The sequence below is a fragment of the Amblyomma mixtum genome, chromosome 2, assembly GCF_055824585.1.
Source record: "Amblyomma mixtum isolate Tamu chromosome 2, ASM5582458v1, whole genome shotgun sequence".
Lineage (NCBI taxonomy): Eukaryota > Metazoa > Arthropoda > Arachnida > Ixodida > Ixodidae > Amblyomma > Amblyomma mixtum.
Window position 1 is genome coordinate 126240502 of NC_143013.1, and position 23866 is coordinate 126264367.

Consider the following 23866-nt stretch of genomic DNA (forward strand, 5'->3'; position numbering starts at 1 on the left):
GCAAGAAGTGGATGTGAGCGCATTCAAGGAAAAGTTTCTTGGCGCTTTGCCGCGATTAGATGGCGAACAGAAAGAAAGGCTGGAACTGTCGATAACTGCGTCGGAGGTCGAGCAAGCGATAGAAAATTTGAACCTGGGAAAATCTCCTGGACCTGATGGGTTAAGCGCCGCTTTTTACAAAGCATATAAACACGAAATAGTGCCAGTACTGACAGCAGTTTTTAACGAAGCCTACAAAGAAAATGAATTGCCCCCGTCTTATGGTAAATCACATACAGTGCTAATCCCTAAATCCGATGACGCAGAAAAGTTAAAGCAGGTCACAGCATATCGTCCTATCGCCCTCACAAACGTGGATTATAAAGTTTTCATGAAGATTTTAGCCCGTAGACTACAGTCAGTAATTCAGGATATAGTCGGTCCCCACCAGACGTGTGGGATCAAGGGACGCTCTATTGTTTCCAATATTCATAAAGCGAGGTGTGTGCTGGAATGTTGTGATTACACAAATAGCTGTGTAGCCATCCTTCAGCTAGATCTTGAGAAGGCATTCGATTGTGTTTCGCACGATATCCTGTTCTGCATACTCGACCATGTGAATTTAGGGTCCATTATTTGCGAGGGAGTGGCCTTGGCGTACCGGAGCTGCACGACAAGATTAATTGTAAATAAGAGTTTAGGGGCCCCCATTAGCCTGCAGCGTTCGGTGCGCCAGGGTTGTCCCCTCAGCCCTCTTCTATTCTGCATTTACATTGAAGCGTTGTGTTTGAATATCATAGAAAGTGGAAAAATTCGAGGATTCCAGCTACAGGCAGCAGAAGTTAAGCTGCTGGCTTATGCGGATGATGTCGCGGTGTTCACAGTGAACCGGGAAGGTATAACCGAGGCCGTGGCATGCGTAAAAGAATTCACCAAGATCACCGGTAGTAAAGTGAATTGGTCAAAGTCCCTGGGGCTTTGGCACGGTGAATGGCCAACGAAACCCGGTAATTTTGCACACGTGTCCTGGGTGACGACCCCAGTAAAGTACTTAGGCGTCCCACTGGACGGTTATCGCGATAGCGATTCGTACTGGAAAGCACAGACGCAAGCCACGCGTGAAAAGGTGGAACGGTGGAAAGGGCGACACCTTTCAATTTTCGCAAGGGCCACAGTGTGCAATCTGTTTTTTATGTCTAGGCTGTGGTATGTGATGCAAGTGTTGCATTGTGCAAGGATGAACGTACAGAGACTGCACCGGATCTTTGCCGTTTTTGTGTGGGCTGCGGACTGGGAACGCTGCAGCCGGACCAATTTGTTTAGGCGGGTGAAGGATGGCGGCCTGAGTCTGGGACACTTATTTCTGCGGCAGATTGTAAGCAGATTTTGTTTTGTGCGCGATGTAAGCGATCCGTTTTTGCGCACTGTGTGCCAATTAAGGCTCGGAAATGCACTGCCGGACTTTGTTGTCACAACCGAAAGTTTCTCGGGACGTATTTTTGGTTACTTTAGAGAGGTTGTCGCGAGTGTTCGATTCCTGTCTGTTCGATTTTCGTATGAATATTTATCTTCTGTTAGCAGGAAAAAGTTGTATAAAGATTTGTGCGATGTAGTTCTTCCACAACCTATGTACAGGGCCTTATACAATGGAGGCCAGGGACGCGACGTACTTAAGCGTGTGAAGGCGATGCAGGTGCCGCCAAGTGCAAAAACTTTTTTCGTTAAATTACATACCGGAACACTACCAGTAAAGGAATTCTTGGAAAGGAAGCAGTTATTTCTACCTTGGGGATCACATTGTTTAATTTGTAAACAACCAGAAACAATAGACCACGTTTTTTTGCACTGTTGGGAGGGGGTATACTTTTGGGACATCTTGCAACGGACTTTAAAAAAGGAATTTCCGCTCGACGCTCATGGTATCCGGTACTTGCCTGTAGAGAGTGAGGATGGGACACCATTCGACCTCATTATGCTAATGGGCCTCCATTGTATTTGGCGCTCCAGAATGGCAGGATATCATTGCGATCCTGATGCACGGCCAGCACGGATCTATTTTCGGGAGTGCATGCATAAGTATATTGAAGTTCAGAAACTTGCTCCTGAAGCTCCCGAGTGGCTCGAAAGAGTCGAGCCTTTGGTGACGCTTAAGGAGTTTTAATATGACGAAGCCACGCACCCCCGGGCGGATAATGTTAATTATTGCTCATTGCGCTCTGTAAGTGTATTTGTGTACTGTGGTTCTTGCCGAAGTCAGGCAATAAATAAAAAAAAAAAAAAAAGCTGGCATGGTGGAGCGGTAGCGTGCTCGACTCGCACTCCTGAGACCGGGGTTCGATTCCCAAGCTTGGCCAATTTCCTACTCGGTTTTATTTATTTACATGGTCTGACTAGAAACGTTAATTAGGCTAATTGGTTAATTAAGCAATTAACTAAACTCAGTCAAAATTACTTGGAGCATCACTATACGATCCCTTTAATTGGTTGCATGGTTAGTAGGCAAATTACAGTCGTGAAAAATATGAGAGGGAACAAACTTCACGCAGAAAATTGCAAATTTCTTCGTTATTTCTCTACTAAATTGCACAATGACATTGGGATATTGTAGGCGCAGACGAAAACTAGTTAAAGAGAGAGAAAAACTGCGCTTGTCACAAATACTAACGCAGTAATCAATAAATGAATGCTCCAACTGTGTTCCCCACTCATATTTTTCACGACTGTACAATTGGCCCTGTTTGAAATTCGCGCACTGTGACGTCACGACCGTTTCGACCAATTGAAAAGTGTGACATTTCTGTCGACAGCTCCTGCTTACAACGATGAGGCATTAAAGGCTTCCGCCTTAAAGTTTCTTCGACACTTCACAAACTGCTGCAACAAAAGTGACCGCGGAAACGAGCATAGACCTGTCACTCTGCGGATGCGCACCTTCTGCAAGGGATCTGGATTGTCGTAGATGGTGGAGGACTCGAACATCTCGGCGCTGTGAGGACGGTGGCGGTGGAGACCGGTCACGCAGCGAACATGCCTTGGGCGCTGGATACCGCCCATCTGGCGCGGTGTCACCGCACATTTCGGTACGCCACAGCAGCAGCACCCGCAGAACATGGGAATGGTTTAACGGGATTAAAACTTCGTCAAATTGGTTTGGATCAGAGTGGTACGCAAAAGAGCGCTGAACACGTGACACGCAAAACGTTGAGCGTCAACTTACCGTTTAATTGAAAAGTTTAGTTTAGGGGGTTTAGTGTTCCAAAGTGACTCACACTATGAGGGACGCCGTAGTGAAGGCCTCGGGAAATTTAAACCACCTGAGGTTCTTTAATGTTCGCTGGCATCGCACAGTATACGGCCTCTAGAATTTAGCGTCCATCGAAGTGCCACCGCCGCGGCCGGGATCGAACCCACGTCTTTTGTGACAGCAGCCGAGAAACATAACCACTGAGCCTCTGCGGCGGCTAATTAATTGAAAAGTATTACACAAAAATCCTAAGGTGTCAGTGTGTCCAATTACAGACAACTGTGACATGCCCGACGAGAAAAACCCGCGTGAGACAGCCGTCACATATGCGCTCTCACAACGTAATTCCAACCAGGTTTCCTCGATTAGTTTCGCTGCAACTAGCGCTGTTTGTGAGTTTTCTTTTTTTTTTTTGTCAACGATCCCATTTAATCGTTCTGCGCATGCGTATCGCTCTGTGTATACAGACCTTCGTGTCCTAAATAAACCCTTGGCTTGTGGTCAGCGCAGTCTGTTTTTATTTTTTTGCGCTACTTTTTATATTGTTCGCGCTGTATGCAATACAAGTCGAGAATCCAACACCTAATATTAAGAGCGCGAGTACATAATCTTATTACAGAGACAGCTGCAACTTCGACCTTCGAGAGGTATGTGCGGACTCCTGTCTGAAGGCTGTGCGCTTGCAAAGATGGAACAGGGGCGAGGTCAAATACGTGTTACCGCGGTTAGAAGGGCAGGGAAAGCTCGCCGCCATCAGTTAGTCACCTCGTGTGCGCGGAGTCCCGAGAGCACGCCGTCGCGCCGATGAGGACCACTGCGCTCGCTACCGGAAAGGTGGCAGCAGGCAGTGCAGCCGTATCGTCATTCTATGTCCTCGACATAGGAGACGATGCGACAGCCGTCCGATCCGCTCGCGCCCGAGAGCGGTAATTGTTAGCGCGTGCGCAAGAATCCTGTACCACGTGCAGCGGACACGCGAAGGAACGCATTTTGGATTAGAAAACATTTATTCCGTCAAAAATGCAGATGCAGATGGTCCGCGCTAGATGGCCACCAAACCATGGCTGGTGGCCACCTGAGCGGCCCACTCGGTGGCCAAGGCGTGAATGCCCGGGTCCTAGCTGACCAGCACGGCCTCCCATCGCTCAACTGAAGGAATTCGTACTAGATCCTCCGGTGGAGGTTCTTCTTTACATGGCTCGAGGTCCTTTCTTACCCCCTATCTATTATCAAAAATGTACCCGGATGACTATATCCCCGAGTGCAGGTTCTGCGAAGGAACGGAAAGTACGAGCGATGAATGGCGGGTATGTACGACGAAATACACCTACTGCAGGACGCCCAGAATAACGCAACTAGGGGAAAGTAATCTATTTTTTTAAACTGTCAAGAAAAGGGATTCGGTTATTAAGCGAAAAACACAGTTGCAAAAGGGTGGCCGACAGAAAACTGGAGAAAAACGAGTAAGGGAGGATGAGGCATCCATCTTTCTAATGTCACAAGGCTTCGCACTACCGTTTGAAGTTGCAGCTTATTATGCTTAGTACCTTTCGAACTGCTCCAAGTATGCGTTGCCGATAAGATAAACAGCTAGCAGAAGATGATTTCAGAGTCTTGCATCCGCTTGACTTTTTTTAAAGCAATGTTTGACTGTTTGGGTCAGCTAGGTATATCACTGACATGTAAATATTTCTTCGTGTAAGAGATATAAGCATCCTACAGTAAAGTGAACCTTAAACCCATTATCGAAGCCAATCTGAGCCAACTATTATTCGCTATAATCGGTGCTAACGAAGATCTAACTATATAACAATACTTTCATTTACATCCTTCATAGAGCCAAATTCCATGACCGTACATGAACGAAATCACAGAACCCATAATGTTTTTCACGCGTGGCAGAAACACACAATGCCGATTACTTACCGCTACCGGCGTGCCACCCTTGGATTCACAACGCAGCATCTGGAACAGACAGCGTGTAATTTGCATTTTGCTTAGTGTTTTAAAACCCATCTCTGCCCATTAAATGTTTACACGTATGCTAAAGAGACCAGCGAGGCAGCACTGCCGTGGGTAACAGCACAGTCGCACATTTCCTGCTAACAATTATACGCCCAAGAATCGTTACTCATCATCATAACCAGCCCATTGCAGGGCAAAGGCCTCTCCCATGTCTCTTCCATCAGCCTTAGCTTTTGCCAGCTGCGGCCACCGTATCCCAGCAAACTTTTCAATCTCTTCCGCCCACCTAATTTTGTGGCGACCCTCCTAGGCTTGTTTTCTCTTCGTGTCCACTCCGTTACCCTTAAGGACCAGTGGTTGTCTTGCCTTCGCATTACATGCCCTGCCCAAGCCCATATTTTCATCAGCATCAGCACCAACCTAACTACATATATTGCAGGACAATGGCTTTTCCCATATCCTTCCAATTAACCCCGTCCTGCGCCAGTTGCCAACTCTCTATCTCCGCGAACTTCTACTGGCACCCCACTAACTATCTGGAGCTTCTTAACTATCACTTTGCACTAACTCAGAGTTCATCATTATAAGGTGTCAGTTGAAGTTTTCCCGTTTGGCATCTTGAAGCATGAAGCGCTTTTAGTTCTCGTTGTGGAGTGCCACGGATGGCTTTGGCACCAGGACAGAGGAAGAACACACAGGCAAGCCTCAACGAACTTTGGCGAAACTCTCAAGAAGGATGGATAGCTGGGCGAGTTTGTAATAATTCATCAGGAGGGGGGGGGGGGGGGGGGGGGACTTGTACAGCGAACAAGACGACGGACGAAGCAAGACTAGACAGACGAGCGCTGACTCGAGACTGAATTTTTTATTGAAAGGAGCAAACATATATACACAATAATCACGTGGAAAAACAGAGCAAAGAGCATTGGTCAAGCGAAATCAAGATCAACCGCAATCGCAACTCATCATAATATTTTTTGAAAAATGTCAAAAATGGAATTGCTGTGTCTGCCCTTCGCTCGAGCTTACAGAATTCGTGTTTTCACTGTATCGAAGAGAGAGTATTGTTACAGGTCCGCAGGCTGAAAACCGCACGGTTCCCTAATTCGGTTATTTCGGCAACGTGTGAAAAGTTGGTGTGGTTGTTGAGGACGGATTTCGTCAAATCAAAGAGGGACAAGGCATGTAAGAAAATGGCGGTCATTCCCTGTATACACAAAGTAGCACATAATCTGAAAAATCCAGCGGGAAGGTTTGCAGCTAATGTTGTTTTTTCAGCACCATATAAGTTGAGCGGGCTTTGCCGTGCCATCAGGAACCGCAGTGAAAAGGTGTTAGGAGTTAGTCCGATGAAATTCCGGGTTACACACAGATCACCGTTGGTAGATTGCGCATGTTTGTAGTCTACGAACTTCCACTCTCATGCAAAAAAGTCTACATTGGTCTAACAGGTCGCTGTATTAACGTTCGCCTGCGGGAACACCTTCACTAACTTTCAGACTCCAGATATTCACATCTTAAAGATCACTGCCGCGATTGTGGGAAAGAAATAGTGCCGCCCCTTGGTCGCAAAAACTAAAATTTTGTTTCGCCACCGGGATGAAATGACCAGGGAAATAACGGAAGCTTATTTCATAAAGAAGAACCAGTCACAATGTGTCAGCCAGCCTTAATTGGCGTTAGTTGAAAAAGAGGCATCATTTTTAGTTAATTCATGACTTTTTTCACATGGGTTTTCGGGGGGCCTTTGATCGGACTTCGCCACGTGGCGGATGAGTTGCGATTGTTGTTGATCTTGATTTTGCTGGACCAATGCTCTTTGCCCTGTTTTCCACGTGATTATTGTGTATATATGTTTGCTCCTTTCAATACAAAATTCAGTTTTGAGTCAGCGCTCGGCTGTGTAGTCTTCTAGCTTCGTCGTTCGTCTTGTTCGCGCTGTACACCCCACGACGAATCTTTCATTTCACCCATGGTGCCTACGTGCTGCCCTGCCACCGGAGCAGCGCATGTTTCAAGAACATTGTGTCGCTAGTCCCGTGCTGGGCGATGCCAGAGCGCGGCCAGACGGAGCCTAAGTTTTGTCCTGCAGCCAGAATATGCTCACGAACAGTACTGGTGCTACTTTGTGAACGAAGCGACAGCGCCGCCGCGTGAGTTGGCGTCATTGCTGACCATTACGCAATGCATGCGCCGACGAGCAGAGGTCCCGTGGCGCCCCTCATCAGCACGGCCAGGAACCACCTCTGACTTCACCTTATCAGCGCTCAGTGGTGATGCTGATCTTTCTTTACCTGTGTGAGCTTTATCTCTTGTGAGCAGCGTGAAATGATGTTCCGTTTGGCGCAGCAAGCTTTCAGACCTGTGAAGAGTCGTCTGCGCGTACGCTTCAGCATAGTTCTGCATTTCAATGCTGTCGCCCTCAGAACAGTTTAAGCAGGGCTGTAGAGTCAGACGCCAGGAGAGCTAGGAAGCCTCTTGTGGATAAGGAGCGCTTTGCGAGTTGTACACCAGAGCAGGAGACCGCTGGACTGCATCCACAAGGCCAGGGTTCTGCTTACGAGGCTAAGACCGCCAGTGCCGCCAGAGGCGGCGAGCTCCAAGCTAAGGCCTCGAGAAGCTTTCAATTGCTTTGGCGCGACCAGCAGGAAAAGCAGCGGCAGACAATATTCCGCTACGCCGATAAAAAAAAAACCGTTTCATGCTTACATCCACTCTTCCACGAAGCCCTGCCAGCTATCCTTTTCATAATAAAAGAAGGAGCGATTCAGCCTGAGGCCGAGACAACAGCGTGGTTTATGAAACTTTTTTCTAGGTGGTACGCCCTTAAAGTCATCGCGTCATCCCACCATGGCGCTAAGCCGCAGAAACACGACTAAATATCATGCCGCCGTGGACACACTGCGTATGGCAACAGACACGATCAGGGAACTCAAATTGGGCACTGGATCTCACTGGAAACCATTGCAAGCAGAGTCCTAATTGCAACAACGGCTGTCTTTCACTTTCAAAAAGTTCTTCTTGGCAGTGAAGGGTAAGAATTCCTTCTGACGAGCAGGCTGATGCAATACTGCCTAGAAAACCTTTTTTCTGTGGTGCGGCTCATGAAGCCAGTGCCCACTGCGTACGACTTGAAGTGCACACTTCGACTGATCAGCGTCAGCCACTTTCTTCATACTCCCAGGCCAATAGGTAGCGAACTTGAGGACTGTGAATACCTTGTCAATCCGCTTGCACACGCCAAGAAGGAAGGTACGAAAAACGAAGTCGATGAAATCAATGATTCGGAAATCCTGTTCATTGAAGAGCTCACGTCAACTGAGTGCTACATCTTTTATTACTTTGGCGGTTTTGTTTTGAAAAAAATTCTAAAGTTCATAACCTGCGCGCAGTGCAAGGGTGCTCACCTTCGCAACCATGACGATGAGTATGCTTCCCTCATTGCACTTAAGGAATACGTCAGGGATCGACAAAACCTCATAGATCCCATCAGGGATGTGATGAAAACATAGTAGCATTTTCCCGCATCAATTCATGGTGTACCGGCACATTTTTCACCATGAAGTCGCCACTTTGTTCTCTGATCGCATACCTTGAAGAGATAGACAAGACCTCTCTGAAGACTTGCACGGCTCACAAAGAGCGAATAAGAAAAATATTGACTGCTGCTTATGCCAGAGTGAGGCTTCGAATTCATCTTCGCCAAATTTCGAGCCCTCATTCATGTGGCCACGGAAGAAAAACTTGTGCAGGAATAAGCTTTGCTTAACCAAGGCGGAACTTGAAGTTCCGCGAAAGTTTTGATTCGCAGCCTGTATTCTGCATCTATGTATGTATGGAATCACAACTGTTTTGCCAATTACAGGCAGTTATTTATCATAGATGTCTACTTTGAAAAAGAGGAATATGATCATGTTCCCGTAAACAGAAATTTTGGTAACTTTATTGTGTGTTTCTATAACCACTTAATAAATGATTTCATGTTTGCTTGGGTAACAGTTTATGTGCTCATCTAGGTGTACCCAGGCGAACAGGCGACTGCTTATATTTTATTACCGTTGTTGATAATTTTCGTTTCTTCAAAACGTGTGAAACCAAGACGCTGTTTCATTGACCGCGTAAGCTCAGTTTTCTTGCCCATCCATTGCACTTACTTGTATAGGGACATTCAGAGCTAACCTTTAAAAAATAACGCCAAACAAGCTTGGACAGAATTCACCCGATGCGTTTCAACAATTCGAATAAACTTGGTAGTTTGAAATTTACTGTGAAAGAAGTGAGCAGAATTAAATGTTTTCAATAGAGGGAGGTGTGTTGTAAAAAAAGTTTTATACTCAACCATTTTCTTCAAGAAAATATAGGCATTCTTAACATTCACCTCAAACATTTAACACAACTTTTCTTTCCTTCATGATAATTCACGACACTATTTTTGTAATGTCCTTATTAGTTTTATATCTTAAGCAATGTGTAGCTGTACCATACTTTTGTGTCCTTATTGCTATTTTCAATGCTCTGCGAATAAGAACCTAACCGTTTTTTCCTTTGTTTTCCTATGTAAAATGATGTGCTAGACATTTTTATGTGCCTTCATTGCTTCACTTCATAATATGCTGTGCTACTCATGCTCCTTCCGTACCCATAATTTCTTCATTGTGTACATTGTCGACTTGGCCTGTCACTGCATTTTGTGTTTGCTCCTAACCAAAATTTAATTTCTTTTGCGCAGATACTTGAGTCTATTGTACATTTGTAACTATTGTCTTCATTATTCCTTGTTACTAGTTTCTGATCGGTGTTCGGTCTGTGTTCACTGCTGTTTTGCCTTTGAGGGGATAAGGCCTTAGTCAAGCTGCGTACGCAGCTTTTTGCCTTATCTCCGCCATTATATGCAATGAAAGACCAATAAACAATATACCTGCATTCCTCGTAACCGTCCACGCCTTGACGGTCGCTGCTTGTCCCGTTTTTAAATGCAGAAGGCTCTCCAACAAAATTCAGTACTGTATTGTCATGTAAAACAGAAGCCCACCGTAAGACTCCTTATTTTTCCTATGTTAAGCGCCCGCGGCAAGCGCGAAGCCAGTAGCCTTCCCCCACGAGAACAAAACCTGCATGCCGTGGGCGCGAGAATGGCGGCCGCCGTAGCAGGCGATGCGCCTCCCCCTGAGCGGGGGCGCGTGCATATAGGCACACTAACTTCAGTAAAAGCCCTCGATAACATGAAAGTAACGTCTTTCTGTGAACGATGCCACAACGCAGCGCACCCTCACCGATCCTCCTCTGTCACCTGTCCCATCGGCGCTTTTCTGAACGGTGATTGGCTTCGCGGGCGGTCTCCGGGAAAAGGAAAAGCGCGCGAGAAGTTCGCTCTTTCTGTGTTTTCATTTTTCGTCGGCGCCATTTTTTAGGCAGCCGCCGCTGCTACGACTGAGCTCCCTAGCATTGCGCGCTTGCACTTCGCGTTATTCGCGCTCTTTTAGTGCAGCACTATGCCGAGTTTCTGCGCATTTCAGTGCACAAGCCGGCGTGAAAAAGGCTTTGTTCTTTTTGCGATTCCGAGCGGCAAGAAAGACAGCATTAGAAGAAAAAAGTGGCTGCACAACATCAGCCGCAAGATCTTTACCCCAACGATGACGACTGCCCACCTCTGCGAGGTACTGTGCATTTCTTCCAAGCGACTGTGTATACTGAAACTGCATGCAAGCGCATCACAAAGCTGAAAATCTCACTTAATTCACTGATCATTTTGCGTCGTTATGCGTGGTTTTTCGAACCTCTGGTAGTGGTGCACATCGCAGTAATGCGGCGAATGTCCCGAGCGAGATTTAACCTAGATTTTTTTTTTATGAGTGCAACTTGTCTAACGATCTACGCTTATTTGTTGTTTTGCTGAACCGTTACACTTCTACTAAGTGAGATGTATCGATGCCACATTCCCGGAGAAGACCTGATATTGCATTCACATAAATCATTCAGTTTTTGATCAGTTCAGTTCTTTCCAGTGTTGCCTGAATGTACTCAAATATTGTAAATATCCAATGCATGCCATTTTTGTATATTCTCTTCTACAGCTTATGATCATTTGCCTCAGTTGAGCATGGTCGCGTGGCCTTTTGTTGAATACATCACATCATCCACTCAAAAACTATAGGCGTACACCTGAGCTGTTTCATTTCCTTAAGTATGTTTTTGTTTTCTGTGTTTTGTTTTGAGGACTGCACCCAACCGGTGACAGATGCCCACAGCTGGCTTATTCGTGGTTTTTATGTATATTTTCGGTGTAAAACTACACGACTCATCTGTAATAAACATTGGATCTGAAAAAATATATGTCTGTGTCATATTGTGACTCTATTTATACTGAAGTCTGATATTAGTCAGGCACTTGCATTAGGATAGCCTTGACTGTGGCTGCCCAAATTGCTAAGACCCTATAACATTCTCTTGGGTTTTGTCACGGTCGTTGCTATCAGTTTTTTTTTCATAACGTAACATCTCTTTAAGCGGATTTAAAAAGAAATATAATGTGGGCGGAAAATGCCCGTGTGCCAAACTTTAGGGGTGGTCTACCTGAATTTGGAAGCCGACACTGAGTTTCCCATAGTCAAATTAGGTTGGACCCCAATGTTGGTCAAATCCGGACGACGACAAATTTATGGGTGCCAGAGAGACAAATTTTGGGGATAGCCCACCTAATTTTGGAGGTCACCATTGAATTGGTCATACTAAAATTAGGCTTGACACCAATTTTGATGAAATTCGGACAAGGTCAAATTTCGGTGGTCGAGAGGGCCAAATTCTGGGGTGCGGACATTTTCATTGGATGACGGCAAATCACTGCGCGGATCATTGACTCGCGGTTTCGGCTCGACATCACCTCATGGACGCCGACAGCGGGAGCTAAAGTCGTTTCATGCTTAACAGAAAAAAGTTCATAGTCGTTTTCAAGCCGCCGCGAAAATTCTCAACTACAAAAACGATTTAGCCGTTGCATGTGCACTGCGCGGTGCCAAACTCATACTCAACCCTAATGAAAAATTTTAGGACGGCCATCAAAGCAAATGCCCCAGCTTGTTCCCAGCAACCATCCCACTTCTGAAACTCCACTCGTGAACAACTTCATAAACTGTACTTCCGCGATAATTAGTTCGAAGTGAATCTACATTGAACTAAACAATGGTGTGATGAAAATATTCAGGAATGTTCAAATATATTTTAAATATTATGCTTCATATACTATGCCGTGTTGAGACAGACGATATTAAACAGTGAAGTAATGTGAGATGTATGCAGAAAGTGGTTTTGTTCGTGCCGCAAGCGCTCGTAATTGGCACTTTCATTGCGCGTACGAGACGCTAATTTATGTGGCTTGTGGTAGTCAAGCGTGTCGGATGTCTTTCTCGTGTTTTTATTCAATAACGGAGCGTGGAAAAAGCGCGAACTTAAGAGCGCGCGCATGTGCCAGCTAACTGCCCGGACGGCGAGCGAGCGATGCCCAAAAAAGCGTGCCGTGTGCAGCGCGCGCAGCCGGCGGGCGAGGGTATTCGCGGAGGTAAACGCCGGAGTGGAGGAGGGTGTCGCTACTTGCAAATTTTCGAGGGGCTTTAAACTTCAGGCATGCACTGGGTCATCTTTCGGGTCCTGTCTGAACTACGCGGTAAACGTTGAGCATTTGCTCAACAGCTGGCAGCACTGTACCATTACGTGGATTGGGCAATGATGCACGCGCTTTCTTCGGCTGGCAGTTCTCGAGCAGAAGGGTAGGTAGGTGCGCGCGTTGGCCGTTGTTCGTGGGCACTATGAAACGTTGTACGGAGTCTGGTGTTTGCAAGTGCATGGCATGACGCATTTTACAAGTTTATTCAGCTGGCGAAGAATTGGCGGTTACGCAGAAAACTACAGCAGTTGCGGCAGTGCAATGACGCCGAAAGAAAGTTAAGCATACGGGGAGAGGTACGACGCTTCTGTGGAAGAGTAAGTTATGGAGACTTCGACGATCACGACTTCTTCAATAAGTTCAAGGACAATCGCTTTGGGCACATACCTGGTCTTACACACCACTGTTATTCCATGTTGAGAGAGAGAAACTTTAATACATAAAAGAGAGGTCTGCCTCGTTATGCTACTCCAGATGAGGGTGAAAAAAAGAAAAAAAGAGAAAAGAAATGTGACATCAAGCATACTCAACACTCACAAGCACACACGATTATCAAAAAAATGTCCACTAAACCCGTGTCCCTAAAAAGCTAACAATGCTTTTGTCCCTCGCGAAGCCGCCGTTGCATCACTCCAGGGTCCAAGGACATGCTCGAGGTGCACGGGGCCGTCCTGACGGAGTCCTAAAGCACTTCACAGTGCCTTGCGATGGAGGTTAAATATCCCATGCTGGTTACTACACATTCCCATCGGTGGTCTTGGGACTCAACTCCTTGAAGGCTACTGTTCGGCATTTTGCGCAGTTAATGTGAACAATCGGAGCGCGACCGAAGACACCCATAGGAAAGAGAACACAGAAAAGCGCTAACTTACGTTACAGTTTATCTGCCGTGCGCTTGGTTTTCATAAAGGAACTGGAAAAGAGGAGGAGTGTTCGTGACATTTCAGGCGTAGTGGAACTTGGCGCAGTTTTCTCTGTTATCACGCTTTCATACGTGCGTCTTCTGGTTTGTTTTACGGAGGTTTAACATCTCAAAGCAATTCAGGCTCTGAGAGACGCCGTAGTGAAGGGTTCGGGAATTTTCCACCACCTGGGGTTCTTTAACGTGCACTGACATCGCACAGTATACACGGGCCTCTACAATTTCGCCTCTATAGAAATTCGACCGCCGCGGCCGGCATCCAACCCGCGTCTTTCGGGTTAGCAGCCGAGCTCCATAACCGCTGAGCCACCGCGGCGGCATACGTACGTCTTCTGTCGCGATATGAATGACGTCCGCGTGACCTCTACAAGTCGAGGAGCTAGTGGTTGGTTTATCACATCAGGAGAACCTTCAAGCTTGAGTTATTCATCGCCCCAGAATTATACGGCAATCACTGAAAGGCGTCCGTAGTGGCCACTTTCATGACACATTTCCCTGGAGCTGTCTCCTTGTCTGTTGCCAAATACTTCACTTGCCATAAAACACTTGATTGGTATAGCTGATCAGGATAGAGCGTCACACCGAGGTGTGGAAGGCCACGCTGCTGATTTTACATAGTGTTAGCGTAGTGTGCGTGATTCCGTTCTGTACTGAAATACATATAGATAAACGCACACCGGAAAACAAAAGATATCGCACAGGCCACATATGTACATATCCACATGTTCTCACCAATGGTTTTCGTTTTATGGGGTTCGACATTCCAAAGCGACTCAGACTATGAGGGACGCCGTAGCGGAAGGCGTCAGATAATTTCAACCACCCGGGGTTTTTAGCGTGCACTGACATCGCACAGTACACGGGCCTCTAGCATTTCGACTCCATTGAAATGCGACCGCCGCCGCTAGGATCGAACCCGCATCTTTCAGGCTAGCAGCCGAGCACCATAACCCCTGAGCCAGCGCGGCGGCTGTTCTTACCAATTCACTTAAAAGGAGGATTCCCTGTACTGTCTTGTTTTTTACCGCTTTTATTTGCATGAAAGAGAGAAGTGTTACTATAGACACCAGGTCCGGTGGCAGAATTAGGCAGGATCGTACATATCCCCCAGGCTGCAGACCTGGGGGATATGTACGATCAGCAAAATGTAAGTGATCTGTACCACCAAGAGGAGCTGGCTTTGTGGAAAGTGCGTCATGAGGAGTGGCGCAGATAATCAAGGAGACATGATGTGGGGTGGGTAGCAGAAGAGCCGTGCGCTCAGCAAATGAATATGGTATGACGAAGGAGCCCTGTTATCGCTTAGCACCAAGGGTACCTCCACAGCCCGACAACTTTGGAAGCCAGGACCATTTTTTCTGATTCAGACCACTTGTGTGACTCTCGCCTATGCGGAGTGGATGCATGGTAAGCTATAGGCAGTTCTCGGTGCTAAACGTGGTTGTCACATGGAGTCTCAGGCTATGGAAAGATGCTTACCTTGTCCATAACCTCGTGCTGCACGTCCAGCCCCAGACGAAAAGACAGCGACGAGCGGGCAGCGCTCGGCAGGTGAGGCAGCACCTCACGAAAGCAGCTGTAGTGGATGTTCAACTCTTCCCTGGCCCACTGCGTAAAACAGACTGGCTGTCGGTGGTTTTCATAGGCACGCTAAAATATTTCTTTAGCATCACAGAGCCCCCTCTATATATCTCCGCAGCAACCACATCGCCCGAAAGTCGTCAGTGGCGTTGTCAGAAGAACAGTGTCAGTACGTAGGTATCGCAACCTTTCAGAAGGATAACTGGAATCATGCCGGGAAGAAGAATGCAATAACAAGCGCATGGGGTACTGCTCCAAATGAGGCTCCCATTTTTAGACCCAGTGCATTTCAGGCAGACCGAAAATTTCTAAATGTTACTCGCGCGAGCATTGTCCCGCGCTTTTACACATTTTTCCCGAACCTTCGGCGTCGCTGCGTGCGTTTTGGCTTACTCTTTTCAGTGAAACAAACATGTGGCGTAATACACTATCTGTGTACAGCCGCGGCCATAAGTAAACGGAGCACGCTATTACGTTCGAAGTGCAATCACGCTTTCTCCATTGGTAATTAAGAGGCGTTGTTTGTCTACAAGAAAGCCGACCAACCTCCGCTACCAGGATGCGTGCACCCCTGCTGGAAATTTCAATTATGTGGCGCGTGAAAAATATTCGAAGACAGTTGCGTGCTCCGTTTACTTTTGTCCGCGCCTGTACATACATTCAAAATATTGTCACGTAGTGGTTACTGCAGTGCGACGAACAGGAAAACAACGAGGATGTCTTCGAAACAGAACTCTTTATTTGGGTTGACTTGCGCCCGCAAAGAACTGAATCACTCGGCGGCGGCGTAGCAACAAGCGTGCTCGGCGGTCGTCGAACACGATGACCGCCTCTGTCGGCCGTGCTCTTTTTAAAGCTGATAGCGAACATTCGAGATAAAGCTTTAGAAGTTACTAGAATATTCTGGCGCAAACTAGAACCGGCTCCGTCCGGATGCGATCAATCGAGATAAATCTAGGTGCGTCTTGCGTCACAAACGAATCGATAAAGCGGCGTGCCGGCAGCCTTGAAGCATGGACAAACAAACACTACAAATGAACGCTACAAAGAATAGCGGAAATATTTTATGTATTGGCTTCAAGGCCATGTCACATCACTGAGCGCTTTGAGAAGTCTCACGTAACACCGTATTAAATGGCATCAAGCGATAAATCAAAAGTTTCTTTTAGAGTTATTTATAATTAGGTGACAATAAATGTGTTGTGAGACTCCTGTAGCTTTTAATTACCGCCTCGAGAACCTGGTGCCGTTTTCATGTAATTCTAAAAATGTACAGTTTTTGTTCCTCGGTGCAATTCTCACGGAGTTGTAGGACTGCCAGACAATGTTATTATTTTACTCTGATACCGCTTCCTCATGCCGCTGCGTGGCATATTCTGCGCAACAAATCGCCTCAGCTACAGCGCTCTCTGCAACGGACCATCTTTATTTTCGCTTTTCTTTGCTTTCTAACGTGTAAGTGCCTTAGCCGCATTATTCATACCCCCACAGGGATTTCAAAATAATGATCAAGAGAAGCGAAAGTCGTTCAGTACCGATGCCAACCAATTCGATATGTTTGCCTTTACCTTTCTGTGTCAATAAGGATACCCGTACATTTACGAAAACTAACGAATGGAAGTGCTGAATGTGCGGAGATATATCCGTTCGCTATGCTTCATGTTGTCTAGTTAACAGTCGCGTATTCTATTTCACATTTTAGCCAGCTGAAAGCGTACAAAGCAATACCATAATAGGCTGCACGGGCGCTTTACATAGAACTTTTTACTAGATTACTTGGTGCATGTTAAAGAGGGAACAAGTAGCAACGCAAGCAAGCACAAGCAAACGCGCTTGAAGTCTCCGAAAAAACATCTCGCACACCAGGAGCCCAAAATACGGCTTCTCTTGTCAAAGCTGCTACTGATGTTAATGCTTGCAGGGAATTAAAAAGCAGCTTACTTTTCCAGCCGGAGTCTCCATGAATGTGCAGAAGCTGAGCTGTAATAACAATAACATGAACAATGAAACGAATTTGCTCAGGGCTCACGTCGACACAGCCGAAAAGGGCACGAAATATCGAATGAAGTCGTTGCGCTTTCAAGAAAGATAAACGCGGTGGGTAAAGAAGCAAAAGCAGAAATGCTGCAAAGTGCTTCGCACCCACTCCGGAAAGGAAACTTTACGTTAACCCGCAGCTCAAAAAGAGAAATAGGGGCACCTAAAGTAAAACACGTTTCGAAAGTTCCCGCGATGTGCTCTGACCATGCATACCTTTAAAGGGTTCGGCGGGTGTCCAAATAACAAAAGAACTGAAAGAGGCCATGAAGAACGCAAGCATAGTACGAATGGGGCAATATATGCGCCCTGATGCAAGGGCCACAGTGACGTCATCACAGTCGCCCAAGCCCAACATAAACGAAACACTCACCGCATCGTCCAGCATGCTACTCCTGTTCCTTAGGTGCTCAAGGAATACAGACTCGAGCCTGTCTTCCGACACGTCCGGTACAAGGCGCCGCATGCAAGAGGACTTCGCTTTGCTCCGTTCCCGCTGCTCCTAAAGAATGGGTGGGCCGCCGCAGAAAACAGAATGGTATGGTGACGTAATTCCTCGCAGCACCTTACCTCAGCTCTTAGCAACTTCTGTCGGGAATTACCCTGTTGCACGCAAAAACGAATCCTCGGTACCACCTGCTTTAGATGTGTTTTGCAAATGTCCCTTTAGAGCTTTCGATAGCTTACAGATATCTTCTAGCATACAAGGGACGTCGCTGAGACGTGCGTGTTGTACATTCCTATTTCACACTGACTCATAAGAAGACAAATGCAAGAGTGAAGTTATGAACTAATTGGTGTTCCACTGTGAAAACACAGAGCAAAGAACAAGGACAACAAAAAAAAAGAGGTAACTTGTGTTGAGTTGCCACAATGTAGCACCAACTAGTCCGCCAGCTCACTATTACAGCGCACATATGTTGTCTCTTCTTTTTAGTATTTGATAATCGCGCTGTTTGGTCGCAAAAGATAAGCAAGGTGCTTAGAAGAAATATTTTATATTTGTACATTTCGCGTCTCATCGTATTGATTATATATTTCTGTTAATAATTTGTATAGTTCGCCAAACATTCAAGCGAACACAGAAATGCTTACTTCTTCGGGCGCTTCATAGTTGCGCATGCAGAACGCAATCTGAAAGATACATAATTTAAAGGTCACATAAACAAAACGAAGGGCACGAGTCGAGCTGCTATCAGTGTGACAAAAGGCAGCAAAGGCATGCATGGCACAAACGCGGCAGAATGAGTGTGCGAGCGAATTTAAAGCGAACACCCGTCACCAAAATAGACACAAAAAGCCTCGCGCATCACGTTGCACAATAACGGCGAGCAAAGGTCAGGAACATAGACAGGATTAATACAAATGAAAGTGGTCATCAAGGTAGGCAATTCCCTTCCTGTGCAGTGAGATCAATGGAGTAGTGACATAATTGTGGCCAATGTTGCGTATGCACAACTCGTCTTGCCCGTGCGCTGGTCCGAGTAGGTTTTCAGTATGCTGCACCGGTCTGAGGAACGACTGCAGTGTTTACAAGACGCACAATGCACCTCCAGATCGCTGCCGTGTCTAGTCTGCACATCGTTTACGTGCTCCAAGAACCGGTCTTCATAGAAAGGTTGGTCTAGCCCACATGCCACCAGAGAAAGTGATTTGGTAACCGACTCCAGTCCTGCATGCGACGAAGGGCTTTTAGGCTTCCTACAGCAGCGGAGCCCACTGACCTCTTCTATGCCACGTTGACCTTGCGGCAGAGCTGTGCAGGTTTGTTCGGGGCTGAGAATACCAGATGAACTCCTTCTTTACCCACAGTCTTCTTTAACCTATGCGATAACTAATGGATCTAGTCGATTACCGCCGTCTTCACCTCTGTACTGTCCCTAGTCTTGGCTCCAGTGTTACCTTGAATTTCTGCTGGCAAGTTTTCCGCGATTTTTCGCAACAGATCTGTCGGGTACCCTGCCGATTTCATCATTTGCATCCTTTGCACGCCCTTAAATAAAACATATTCCGGTAACATTTCAAGATTTAACTTCATTTGCCGCAAACTTTGCATCATGTCAGCACTAATTAGTCCGTCTATTCGAAGTCCACGAGCGCATAACGAAACGGCACGCGGTTCAATATGGGCGACGAATGAGCGGCGGGAACTCGCCTGGTGCTGCGTGTCGAGGGCGGAGTCGGTGAGGGCGCCTACACGCTGCACCAGGTTGGAGTACCTGCGGTCCCTGATGCCTCGCGGGGCATCGCCGAAGTAACGCTGCATGCACTCGATACGCGACGCCCGCAGCTCCAGCACCTGCCGATCGTCCTGCACGAGCACGAGGAGAGGGAGAAAAAGGCTTAGCACCCTTCCTGACCTGCATAACACTATATGAGGGCAGGATGACAACGAACAGGAAGCGGCTGAGTTAATAGCAGTAATAGCTAGTGATGGGGCCAAAAGACGCCTGGAGGGCAGGGTGGCAACGAACAGGAAGTGGTAAAGTTAGTAACAGTAATAACCAGTGATAGGGACGGAAAAGACGCTGTGCACCCTAAACAAGCATACGCCTATATCCTCGTCAGATTCTGCGTATTTGTCTTTTGCGGAACTCTTTAAAAAACGCATCGGCCGTGCAGACTAACTGCTCTTGGAATTAAGAGAATGCTCGCTGTTCTCCCACGTAGTTAGCTTTTCAACAAGTGTGACACGACAGGGGCGTTACACTCCAATTACACTCGGAAAGGGCCGAAGCAACACACGACACCATTACTGCAGCGTATGCTTAGCCGTGTCATGGCCGTAATGCACTGACCTCCCAAGATTTCGTGACTAAAGACTGACGACATTATTAACCTAATCAGAAAATAAATGTTGCACAGCCATTAAAGAACGAAATAAAAAAAGCCCTAGGCTACTCGTCCCAACGACGGAGTATCAATATAATGTTTTATTTCCTGAAATGAAAATTAACCCAAACCCGATAAAGCACGAAGGCCGCTCACCTTTCCAAACATTTCTTGGCCCTTTCTCAGGCAGGCTGTTATCTGAAAAGAAAGGCACAAAAAGGGTAGAGAGAGATGTGGGAGAGTATTCGTGGTCGTCATGCGACCACATTTAAAAAGTACTGGGCATAGAGGCATCAAATATAGCTCAGAGAGTTTGTGTGCCTCTTTCTAAAACTTCTGCATATATTCAGACTAGGACCCTTCGGAGTGTGTAACTCGTGGAACGCAGTTAGTTAAGGTCAAAACAACAAATGGTGCGCTCACCTTACTTGTAGCGCTCCTCACAAAACAACAACAAATTTTTAAAAGAAAGGCTTGAAAACAGATGCAGGGAAGAAGATACCAGATTCGGAGGCGAGAACGCGGTATTAGTTTCCGCTACAGCGTGCCATGTTGAAACTTGGAAAAACCACCTAGGCGCAAATAATTTCACAAGGACAAAAAGAGACCAGGTGACAACGGACAGGCGCCTGTCCGTTGTCTCCTCATCTCTTCTTGTCCTTGTGAAATTATTTGCGCCTAGGCGGTTTTTCCAAGCTGCAAAATGCAATACCAACTAGCCCGTCAACATGCCTTACTGGGCGTGCCATGTAGGAATCAAAGTGCTAGCATTCGAAGTGGGAGCAATTGATTTAAACCGATGGCTTTTAAGCGAAGTGATCAGTGGTGACGGAAGGATTACACGCTTAGCAGGACGAAATTTGACAACAAACTCCATTATACAGGCACGAGTGCCATTATTTACGGCGTTCTTTTAAATAAAAACATTGAAGGCTCTTTATTCTTCTCAGAGAGACTGGAGTTAGGATAATGACCAAAATGAAGCGAAATTAGATTAAATAATACAGAGCGAAAACGTAGTGTATTTACAGAAGGAAGAGGTCTAGGAAATTAAAAAAAGGTATGGTCGATTTGCGTACTAAGGCCAAAGCGAATTAGGTGCGCTTGCAGTTCGGCTTTTACTTCGCTCGTGGTGTTGATATGCAGTGTTCACGGATGGCACTTGTTCAGACAACTATAATGGATCAATGTCCATATATGTGGAATTGGTCGATCTCTGCTTCATATATCCCTGGAAATTTTCCTAACACCCCTGGCGCAGTGGTGCAGCAGTCAAGCGACGCGCCACTGACCTTCTATGGCATGTGCTGCCATTGGAGAGACTTGAGTTGCTTGTGTTTGGTTTAAATCCAGGTTGCTCTTCGCGAGAAGCCTCTCACAATTAATTGTGCTCATGACAGACATGGTGGGCAGGCTGCTCATGCTCACCTGCCAGAAAACCGACTTCTGACAACCTGACTGTGGTGCCACCTTGTAGCGCGCTTTAGCTGCATGCGCGAATAGACCGAAGAGGTTGAGGGCGAGCCTAACAAAACGCTACAGGCGGCTAGCTGGCACGCAGTCAGCGCTACTTTTTGGGGCTCCCTCAAATAAATGTGACCGTACTGCATCTGGTTCCTTTGTGCGCCATAAGACGAACACCTAGCGCCTAAATGCGGGTAATAGCTATCGTATGTGCTAGCGCACTTAAAGGTGCAGTAAAGAGGAATCTGAACTCGTCTCTTTGCCACGGGAACTCAATCTACACGTCCCGATCATTCTTAGAAACCTCGACTTCGTGCCCTGTGTGGCCGATTTTCCTAATTGAATCGAATTAACATCCGGCTACCGCCTTCTTTTTAATTCTCCCCGTACGGTGGGCGGAGTCGATCAACGCGTGGAGTGCCTTTCATCCAGTCCCGTGGCGGCTTGCCGCTCTGCCATCGGCGGAGTAATACGTAGTAATCCGCAGAAGCAAATAGTCCGCGCGTATATTTATTTCTTCGGGCTTATTTTGCGGCTATATTATCTGCGAATGAAACTATTTATTCACGGAAACTTAAAAAAAAACAAAATAACGAGAAAGCAAAGCCTCCACGGAGCTGGCTGAAAGGCACTCCACGCGTTGGTCGACTCCGCCCACCGTACGGGGAGAATTCAAAAAATAAGCCGGACGGTAATATTGCCGACGGAGGCGCTCCTGTTTCTTGAGACAAGTGCACAGGCGACGCCGGCCGTTCGAGTCCTGCAGCGGTCGCCATTCTCCGAGCACCGGCGACCACGCTCCCCTTCTTGGAAGAGCAGCGGGAGGCCCGAGAGGCGCGGAGCCACATCTGGACACCGCTCGCCGGTTACCGGGGCCCCCTCGACATCCGGTCGGAGAGAGGCACACGAGCAGTGCCGTACAAACTCGCTTGCGGAAAAGGACATGCGTGCTGTGCTCCGTCTTTTCTGTGTTCTTATGTAACCTTCGCAGGCTAATAAACCTGCCCATTTATTTGTTTTATCTGGACGTTTGTTGTGTCGACTACATCAACTACATCTTCAGAAGTGGGATTGAGACTGCCTTGCAAAACTGGCGCCTTCAACGAGAGCTTCGACCACGTAAGCCACGATGATGCTCCGATCGAAGCCAACGACGGAAGGTCCTGCGGGCAAGGTGGCACCACGACCGGGCCTTTCAACGGACAGCGACGCACCCAACGATGTGGGGGCAAGGGAGGCGGCACTCAGCGAAAGCGATACTCTACGAAACGACGAGGGGCAGTCTAATTCAGGGCGGGGATCCATGAACGCCGACACGGTAGACGGCCACGGACTGGACAACCCCAACGGAAGAGCGCCCGGGGCCTTCGACTTCCAGGCGCTGATGCAGGCTGCGGTGCAGACGGCGGTACGTGAGGCCTTGCAGGGAGCAGCCCAGCTTCTGCAGGCGGCCCAAACGCCACATCACCCACCGACGGGAACATCAAGCGTCGTGGATGGACGACTGGCCACGGCAAGTGCACAACTGGTGCCAAGTTATGACCCGTCATCTAACGACCAGCCAACAGTCGAAATGTGGCTGAACAAGGTAGACAACCTGGCTGCAGCGTATGGTTGGAGCGACCAGCAAACGACGTACTTCGCACTCACAAAGCTGCAAGGCGTTGCCAAGACGTGGTACGACGGCCTGACGAATGTCCAGCGCACTTGGGCAGAGTGGAAACACGAGTTGAAGAAGGCATTTCCGTCAGCATCCAGTTTCCAGCACACCTTCCGGGACATGGAAGCACGCAAGAAACAGCGCCACGAAAGTATAGAGGCGTACTTCTACGACAAGCTGGCGAAAGCAAGGCGCTGCAATGTAGGCGACCCGGCCTGCATTGAATACCTTATCACTGGACTCGACAATGAAGATCTTGTGCGGTCCCTCAGCGTCAGAGACTACGCCAGCCCCGACGAGTTGCTCAGGTGCATGAAGCGGCTCTACGAGCGTACAGAAGTCATAAAAGAAATTAGAGCCAAGACGCTGTATCAACCACCAGCTATTCGGCACCCTCATCGCGTCCTAGGAGGAAACAATTCGTCACCAGCGGCGCCTCAGCTTCAACACTGCGCTGGCGACAACGGATCGACGAGGGCTCCCCGACGAAAATTCAACGACAAAGGCGAGCCACTTTGTTTT

General features: G+C 47.3%; 1 protein-coding gene across 1 annotated transcript in view; it reads right to left on the reverse strand.

Annotated features, from left to right (window-relative positions):
• The window catches only part of LOC149360790 (uncharacterized), a 40885-nt gene that overhangs the window by 5805 nt on the left and 11214 nt on the right, over nucleotides 1–23866 (reverse strand). Inside the window, exons 4-11 of the mRNA XM_089569396.1 lie at nucleotides 20377–20418; nucleotides 19544–19699; nucleotides 18484–18522; nucleotides 17762–17890; nucleotides 17293–17331; nucleotides 15250–15378; nucleotides 5150–5188; nucleotides 2911–3033 (exon numbers count right to left, since the gene is read on the reverse strand). Of these exons, the coding sequence (XP_089425522.1) occupies nucleotides 2911–3033; nucleotides 5150–5188; nucleotides 15250–15378; nucleotides 17293–17331; nucleotides 17762–17890; nucleotides 18484–18522; nucleotides 19544–19699; nucleotides 20377–20418 (696 nt within the window). The remainder of the gene's footprint in view (nucleotides 1–2910; nucleotides 3034–5149; nucleotides 5189–15249; nucleotides 15379–17292; nucleotides 17332–17761; nucleotides 17891–18483; nucleotides 18523–19543; nucleotides 19700–20376; nucleotides 20419–23866) is intronic.